Source organism: Cyprinodon variegatus, unplaced genomic scaffold, assembly GCF_000732505.1.
Source record: "Cyprinodon variegatus isolate N-32 unplaced genomic scaffold, C_variegatus-1.0 Scaffold431, whole genome shotgun sequence".
Taxonomy (NCBI): Eukaryota; Metazoa; Chordata; class Actinopteri; order Cyprinodontiformes; family Cyprinodontidae; genus Cyprinodon; species Cyprinodon variegatus.
The window spans coordinates 261,280-270,592 of NW_015150884.1; the positions used below are offsets into that span (position 1 = coordinate 261,280).

At 36.7% G+C, this 9,313-nt stretch overlaps 1 protein-coding gene across 3 annotated transcripts in view; it reads right to left on the reverse strand.

Moving 5' to 3' along the window:
* Nucleotides 1–3,711: 3,711 nt before the first annotated feature.
* The window catches only part of clcn7 (chloride channel, voltage-sensitive 7), a 24,312-nt gene continuing 18,710 nt past the window's right edge, over nucleotides 3,712–9,313 (reverse strand). For 2 of the 3 annotated variants that reach the window (XM_015388659.1, XM_015388658.1), the window contains 6 exons: nucleotides 8,676–8,761; nucleotides 8,030–8,162; nucleotides 7,824–7,883; nucleotides 7,564–7,740; nucleotides 7,413–7,493; nucleotides 4,716–4,802 (listed from right to left, as the gene is read on the reverse strand). In XM_015388659.1, the coding sequence (XP_015244145.1) occupies nucleotides 4,716–4,802; nucleotides 7,413–7,493; nucleotides 7,564–7,740; nucleotides 7,824–7,883; nucleotides 8,030–8,162; nucleotides 8,676–8,761 (624 nt within the window). Of the gene's footprint in view, nucleotides 4,803–7,412; nucleotides 7,494–7,563; nucleotides 7,741–7,823; nucleotides 7,884–8,029; nucleotides 8,163–8,675; nucleotides 8,762–9,313 lie in introns of all 3 variants that reach the window. The other variant, XM_015388657.1, reaches the window with a different exon arrangement.

Below are 9,313 nucleotides of genomic sequence, written 5' to 3' on the forward strand. Positions count from 1 at the left end.
CTTTCAAGATGTTTTTTTAAGCTCAGAAGAGGTGATGCAAATGTTCTTTAATTTCAACCAAAGAAATCCCTATATTATTTTTAGAATAAATATTTCACTTTCTTACTGTTCATTTTTAGATAAAGACCCAAATTGAAAGGCACATAAACCATCTTTGATTATTTCACTCTCAAATACCCTCTGTTTCTTGCTATTTAAATAGGAAGTAAACATTGAGTTGTATCACCATATAAAGGGTTACTTGAATTTCCTCTAAATATTTTGACATTTTGATTTATGTATGATTAATTAAAGTTCTTGGCATTAACAGGCAGTTTTTGGGGTTCTCTGTGTAATTGGAATGGGCAAAAAAAATCTACGTGGATGTATATCCATAAGTTTAGTTATTGTTAACCAAGAGTAAAAATAGCTATTAATCTTTTCTATATATTTTAACAAAGAGTTTTCTATGGGTGTTAAATCAGTGTGAGTATTACTAAAAACAAATGCTATCTCTGGTAAGTTTCATTGCTATAACGTCAATAAAACTTTTGCCATCTACTAAATGGTGTGAATAAATGGCAACAAGGCAGTTATTGTTAAATATTTCAAAAATGGATTAAAAAATGCTCTAATTCTAAAAAAGATTGTTCTGATTAGCATTAAACTTCAAGTATTGGTAGGTCATGAATATTTATTATTTACTTTTTTGCTTGAAGTTCAGAGTGTCGGACACTGTTTAGCTGTTGCTCTAATTCTATATGCAAGAAGTAGGTAAATAAATAAAATGGTTTTATATTTTTACCTCAGGAAATGGGGTTGAAAATAACTATTTGGTTTCTGTTTAAATATTTATTTTTTTTTTTAATTTCTTAATATTTTTTGTGCAGTACAGACCAAACATTTGGACACAGCTTCTCAAAGAGTTTTCTTTATTTTCATGACTATGAAAATTGTACTTCTTGGAGCTCCTCCAAAGAATGCCAAGAGTCTGCAAAGCAGTAATCCAAGCAAAAGGTGACTACTTTGAAGAACCTAGAATACAAGACATATTTTTAGTTGTTTCACACTTTTTTGTTAATTATATAAATCCACATGTGTTAATTCATAGTTTTGATGCCTTCAGTGTGAATCTTCAATTTCCATAGTCATGAAAATGAAGAAAACCCTTTCAATGAGAAGGTGTGTCCAAACTTTTGGTCTGTACTGTATATGGCTATTATATTTATCATTTTAAATATTCATTGATTTTTCCAAATTTTTCTATGAAAATTATACTACTGCATTTATTAAGAAGAGATTATTTTTCTAATGCTTTTAACTAACTTTTATTTGGGCTGTCTAAGTAAACCAACTTGTATTATCTTAAGTATAAAAAGTGACATGTGACCAAAATAATCACACAATCTCTTCAAACATCTCCTTTTTAGACATCATTCTTGTATTTGTAAGTATTTGTACCGTTTAATTTTGTGTCACCAATTAATCTCTGTAAAATCAAGTAGATGATGTAATCAAACATGTTCAATGGTGATATTTTCACCATATAGTTTAGGTATATCTTTGGTACATGTGCTCCCTCTGCTGGTATGGTGGGGATTAAAGATATTAATTGTGAATGTTCATAAAAATAATTTATCATCCCTTACAAGCACAGCCATGCACTAATATTTAAATTTGAAAATATTTATTAAAGCATATTTTTTAGATTTAATTCAATATAGTTTAATTATATGGTGCCAATTCACAACATATCAAGGCACTTTACAAGGACAATTGAACCAGATCATACAGTGAGATTAGTTCAAAATTTTCTATCTATGGAAAACCAGCTGATTGCATCGAATCATTGACTCTTCTACAATCCCTCACACAAAGCACGCTTGTAGCGACAGTGGAGAGGAAAACTCCCTTTTAACAGGAAGAAACCTTTGGCAGAACCAGGTTCGATATGAGTGGCCATCAGCTGAGGCTGACTGGGGTTCAAGGAGACAGAAGCAGACAAACAGAAAGAAGCAGAGATAACAAAGGCAACTGTCAACCAGTTTTTCAGGCGGCCGCTTCCAGGCAGACGAGCTCCGAGCCAGCCCCCATGTGAGAGGATGAAGAGAGTACATCCAGCCAGTCACAGTCAGAGAAACAGGACTGAACTGAAAAACAGGCAGAGCTCGAACATCTATAAACAAAGGTGTCAATGGCAGCAGCACAGCTGAATTTTGTCTCCAGGATGATGTCACGGCTGAACAGGCTGGAGAACATAGGACCAACATTCTGCTGCATTCTACAGTACCTCTTTCCTCCAATTCAGCACTTTTTGTTAGTTCAATCTCCAATGTTATGTGCTGTCTGCTTTTTTTGTCATAGTAGCTTCATCTGCTCTGTTCCTGTTTGGCTGTGACACCATCCCAGACCATCCCAGAGAGATATCAGCTGTGCTGCTACCATCAACACCTTTGTCGATACATTTGTTGGAACCTGGCCTGTTTTTCAGTGTCCTGTTTCTTTTACTACGCATGTATGCATGTGCTCTCTCCATCCTCTGACATGGTAGCTGGCTGGGAACTCATCGGCCTGACTCAATAAGTGGATGCAATCTGCTGGTTTTCCCTAGATGGAAATAATAAACCAATCTAAAGGGATGGTCTGGTTGAATTGTCTCTCTGTAAAGTGCCTTGAGATGATGTGTTGTGAATTGGTGCAATATAAATAAACTGAATTCAAATGAATGAAGGAGGATGATAAGGGGTCCCTAAGTCCTCCAGCAGGCTATGCCTACAGCAGCACAACTATAGAGATAGCTCAGGATAACCTGAGCCCCTCTAACTATAAGCTTTACCAAAAATGAACATTTTAAGCCTACCCTAACAAATAGACGGGGTGTCTGCCTCACAGACTTAAACTGGTAGTTGGTTCCACAGGAGAGAAGACGGATAACTAGAAGATCTACCTCCTATTTTATTCTTGGAAATTCTCGAAACCACTAGTAATCCTGCAGACAGAGAGCAAAGTGTTCTGTTAGGAAAATAAGGTGCAATCAGAGCTCTGATATAAGATGGGGCTCCATTATTGAGGGCTTGCATGTTAGAAGCTGGTTTTTACATTTTATTCTGGATTTTACAGGAAGCTAGTGAACGGAAGCTAGGGTGGGAAAAATATTTCACTTTTTAATCTTCATCAGAACTTTTGAAGCAACAAATTTATGGACTAGTTCCCAGCATCACCCCTGAACAGGATAGTTCTTATTTTGGCAATATTCCAGGGATGAAAGAAGAAAATTCTAGAAGCCTCTTTGATATGGAATTTAAATGACAGGTCCTGATGAAAAATAACACCAATGTTTTTTGTTTTTTTTTACTTTATTAGTAATCTCTGCTGCTTAGGCATCTCTTTTTACTGCATTTTTTTTTTACCTTTTCTTTAAACTTTCCATTGCTTAAACACAGCCCTCTTAAAGCAAAAAAAAATATATAAAAAATTGCTGGGAAACTTTCCATTACCAATAAATGCGTAGGCATCAACACAGATGCTAGATTAAATTCTAGTTTTGTGTGTTCTTGTTGAACATTTCATTATCTATAAAACTACATTCATTTTTTTTTCTAATAATCATTAAAGAATATCCATCAATAACTAGTGATAAAAACCTGAAATCCATGCCGTTGCATGTAATAAATTTATAAATATTACTTTCTGGACTTCACTTTTGAATGCTTACCGTTCAATCAAAATGTACAAGAACTTTAATAATGTCCAACTTTATTATTTCACAAAAGGCATTTCTAGTGGTTAAAAATAGAGCTCAGTAAACTGTTTAATGTTGTACAACTAAGAAAATAAAAGAAAAAAAATCAAAGAGATTTAACAGCAAAGTGCACAAAAACTTAACACTGTTGACAAAAGAAATGTACAAACTGACATTCAAATCAAACGGTTCCGGTTTCTGACCAACATATATTCATCCAAAACTTACATTCACATTAAACGTCATGACACGTATCTTCGGACTGACTGTCGGAAAAAGTGCAAACCTTCAGATGTGGTTTATTAAAGAAAATAAGTTCCTACCATTGGGTATTTTTGCACGGTAAACAGAAAAAGAGGCAGTAATGGGGTAAAAACAAAAAACTATGCATGAACCCACACTATTGTCTTTAAGTTAAAACAGCTCTTTGACATGAATAAATAACATCTCTCATTTCGAACCAACAATAACACAATATTAACTTACTTTAACAACTGTTTGAACTTAAAACACCTGAAAAATGATTTCAAAAAGAAAAAAAAAGAAAATCGAATGTTTCAACAGAAAAAGCAAACAGCAAAAGCTATCCTTCAATGTTTCGATGATGGATAAAAAAAAAACATGCAGAGAAATTTGATTTTAAAATCCCCCCTTAGCTAAACTAAACCTGGTTCCTGGGTTGTTTAGTTCGCATTTCAAGGGAATATAAATCAAAGTGTGCAGGAAGCCGCTTTGGCTTGAAATGATTCTGCTAATCAGATTTCATTTACGTAGATCTCCCCAGCATGATAAAAGAAAAGATGACTGAAGATGGGAAAAATAAGCAAAAGCAGTAAATCTAAAAAATGTTCAATAACAAAGTGACATAATTTCTTTTACACTCATTTCACATGATGATCGTGGCGTAGAAACGGAGCTCTCAGATTTGAGGGTAAGGCTGGTGGCCTCTGAGGCATCACGTGGGTTATTGTCCATCAGTGTTCATATCTCTGTATTATGTCTGAGCCAAATGAAGCTCCTCCAATCCGTGTTTTCCCAGGTGGTACCTGGCTAAGTCCTTCCTGGTCACCAGTCCATTTACCTGTCATGTTAAAAAGGTTACATTTTTACAATTATTGGACATATTAAGACAGACTTTAAGTGACAGATAATTGTTCATAGCAGTAAAAGGAAACCTGCTTCTTTTTTTTCTTTTTTTGGAAATAAGAATCTAATTAGCATGACATGCATGTTGTCCCCTTTAATCCAATTCTAATAACCCACATCCATCTGGAAAAAGAAACAGCTAAACAGTGAGATATCAGAGAGAACAAGAGGAGCATTAACCAGGGAGGCACATGCTTATCCTGGAGGAGCTGCAGAGATCAACAGCTCAGGTGGGACAATCTATCCACAAATCAGAATTTCTTTGAATGAACAAGAGGGAACTCTTTATTAGGTATTCGGATTAGTTGCTAGTCATGATAGGAATTTAGATTTTTTTTATTTCTGGATTCAAACCTCCAGAAATTATCAGAATTTTTACTGTTTTTCTTTTACATTTTTTCCCCGAGGGGTATTGAGAAATGTAAAGAATGTGATCAAATACGGTTACTAAAAGATGTTAAATGATAAATCATACTTCTTTAGATAACTGGTATCCTGATGAACTTAAACATGTATATTCATCAGGAGTATTATTTTTGACTGTGGTGCCATGGTGGCTGTGGTGAGCAGTCACAGCCTTAAAGTTACCTAAGAAAGACTGCGGAGAATTACTTTTTAATTTTATCATTAAGACAATATCACCCAATTTAATAATAAGATTTTAAATGTGTATCGGCCAGCCCTACTTCAAATGAAAAGGAATCAGATCATATATATTGTCAGGTAACAGGAGACCCAGATTAGGCTTTGCAGATATCAAACATTGCAAAGTAAACCCTGAACGTGCTTTCTTTCTGTAGGACAGAGATACTGCTTGGGCAGAGAAAACTGTGCAATAATGGACTAAACATTTAGAGGCTGTAAAGTACTGGAGCAGAGGTTCATTGATTCAGTACTGCAACAAACCTGAACCAAAAGCCTAACACAACATGAATGAGTAGCAATAGGGCTGTGCGTGTCTTTGTAGCTGCTTTTTTTTTCTTAACCAAAGCTGCAATTTTATTACTATATTCCTCTGCATTAACCACAAGTGTATACATGTTTGGGTCAAGGGTTTCATTGTTTTCATGGCCTTAATTGCTCTGTTGTTCAGGCTTCATTGTTCCAGGAATCCACTGCTTTGTGGAAAAGTGCTTAATTCTAGCATGCATGCGTGGATTTGCTCACTACCTGCAACTCTTTCTTCCTTTCTGTGTAAAGGCAATCCCAAATTAGGTGCATTACAGTCACCTAAAGGGTGGATGTGAGTAAATTGTCTTTTTGTGGTTGACCTTACCAAGGTCAAAATAAAGTGTCTCTTTGATATCTTTTTTTTTTTTTTTTTGTGGGATTATACTGCAAAGACAATTAATTCTCCAGCCCTTCTTTGGGTTAAAGCATTTGTGTGTTAAAATGGCCCGATCACAGCCCAGACCTAAAGCTGACTAAATCTGAGCTTTTTTATTAATAATTATCAATAGATTCAGTCTGTAGAGACACACTGTAGAACAAGAGTAACCAATTAAAAAGTCAGTGGGGTTCGAATAAAGAAAATCAGCAACCAGTAAAGGTCCGGAGATATTTTTAATTATAATCTGTTATTTCAAACTGAATTTAACAATGGAATAATTTAGGTTTTTATGCATCCATGTTTTTGACTTTTTAGATAAAAAAATATGAAAAAGAAGAAATAGTAATAAAATAATTATAATTATTTTTTAATTTTAAAATCTAAACTGTTTTTTGAAGTAGAGAACAACAATTGCTCAGTTTGGTATATAGACAATTTCCTGATTCACATACTTTATAAAACACCTGAACTGACTGTTATTGTTTTTTTTAATGGCTTAATGAGAGCAGTGGGCTTTAGGCTGCCCTGCAAGGTTTTTAAAATGAGTTTAAATGGCAACAAAGCCATTCTCAAGCACATATCAAGGTGCTCATTTTGAGCCTGGATCCATATTTATTTTTGATTCTGTTCATGGTGGAGAATGATGCTTCACAGCAGCAGGTTGGGCAAAACATACGCAAAATGTGCAGGGTCATCTTTGAGCACACCATTGCACTTTTCTTTCACCAGTTCACGGTGCCTCTTCCAGCAGTCCACACTATCTGTACTCTCCTTTTCTCATCATATTCTCCTTCTTACCCATCACCCGAGTTACCAAAGGTTTGCCTGCTGTGTCTAAAAGTGGCTCGCCGCAGCGACCCAGACTGACAGCTCATTGGCTAATTTGTATGTATGTACGTGAAGCCTGGTCCCGGACGCTCCGGAAGGCTTTACCATATTAACAGAACAAGCGGCGCAAGTGTAGTTAGACAACATGCGGTAATTTATAAATGTTTTAAATCAGGTTGGATCCGTATTAGCCAGCAGGTGGGTCCGTATCTGGCTCGTGGTCCGCTAATCCATGACCTCTGCTCTAGAAGATTTGAAGCTGAAAAGTCACCAACAGGTGATTGTGCAAATCAATGGATATTTTCCTCCATTCCATATCTATGCCCCACTTTGTGTTGCTCTAAAACCCCAGTAAACTACAGAGTTTGGCATCAAAAATTAACTTACCCTGTTCTCATCGTCAACTACCACCAGATGCCTGAGTCCGAGTGCTCTGAACAGCTTAAACACACGGGGAAGAGACGTCTCCTGCAAATCAAAGGTGTTCAGCTTGGATTTCCTCCACTCCACAGATAAAATCGGATGACGTGTTCCTTACCAGCGGTACAGTGTAGGGAGTTGGGTTCATGAACTCGGTGAGGTCCATCATGCACTCCCTCTCATCCTGAGACACGTGGATGCTCTGGATGGGAGGGAACCGCGGGTAGGCGTCCCTAAAATCTTTCAGCTGGAGCTTCCTTTGAGTGAGCCGGGACCGAGCCAGCTCCACAAACACCTGACGGGGAGAGAACAAGGAAAAAAACTTAACGAGATTCTCTGCCTCCAGTGTGATCATGCACAGCCAAAGGAGGACTTTACCTTGTGCTTGAGGAGGACGATGAGCTGAGAGCGGAGTATTAGGCCGCAGAGTTTAGCCGGCTTGGAGACGGAAAAACAAAAAGAGTGGAGAGATTATTAAACAAGAAGCTGCTTCTTTTAGATTTGGAGGGGGGAAAAAAATCCTCCATAGCAGTAATTTAGAAATTAATTAACTATATAATTCCAACCATGCAGCCAAACAATACCTCATCATCGACAGAAACCTGCACGACGACAGGGAAGCCGTTGTGATTGGTTGAAGTGTTGCTGAGGATGTCGACGATTGTTCCAACCTTCTCGATTCTGTTCAGGCAGATGACCGGAGAACTCATCACCTCCCTGGTTTGTGAAGGCGGGGGGACAAAAAGAAACGGGCCAATCAGCAGAGCAGAGCAACGCTGCCTCAAAAACAAGGGTCAACAGGTATACTGCAAAGGCATTCATACATTTGGAAACTTTTCCACATTTAGTTGCTTTAAAACCACACATTGTTATTCAAAAAAAAAAAAAGGTATCCACATAATATTTTGCTTTTTAACTTCTTTGCCAACATGCAGATTCCTACGCTGCCCTAAAGCTAATAAAGCATATACTCTAAACACACCACTGCCTCTAAAACACGATCATGGCACTATAATGCTGTGGGGATTCTTTTCCTCAGTAGGATTAGAAACTTTTATGAATAAAGTTGCAAAGGGTGAGTTTATAACATGACAAAACATGGAAAATTTCCCCCAAAAAGTAGTACAAGTACTATGAGAGATGATTTAAATAATCTGGCATCTTTTGATGTGTAACAGATAACCAAAGAGAATGCGTTAGCAAGCCTTCAACGAGTCAGACAGGACATACCTGGCCGTGAGCCAGTGGGAGGTAGCAGGAGCCTCCCAGTGCAGGAAGGGGACGCTCTGCAGCTTGATGTGGATGTCGTATAAACCCTAAAACAAATTAACAACAGAATTAACAACAGAATCTATTAAAACAGCCAATTCATTAGGCTCTTCTTCATAAGTGTGTTATGCTTATATTTACATATGTGCAAAATTACTGATGTAGGCTATTTATCTGCATTGCAGAAATACTTAATAAAGATCCAACCGGAAATTACATAAATACCTCAGACTAGGCGTGGGGAGGAAACAATGACTAGGAAACGTCAAGATTAAAGACTGCTATGGGTTAATAACCACAAAGTATGACTCAGAAATGTTTCCTTCAAGAGAGAAAAATGTGAAGGCTTTAAAAAGATTTCTATATGAAAATAATAATAATAAAAAAACAATAAAAGCATAAGCATGGGGGAGGCAGTATTATTCCATGGGAATTCAACCTCTAAATAGCAGTGGTTCCCCAACTTTCCTTGCTGCCCCTCCCAACATCTTTCAACAGTTGAACAAACAAAAGTCAACTGCAGTTAATAACATCATGCAATTAAATAAATTAAAATCTAATTGAAAAATCATATCTTTCAAGAAAAATTCTTCTAAGTT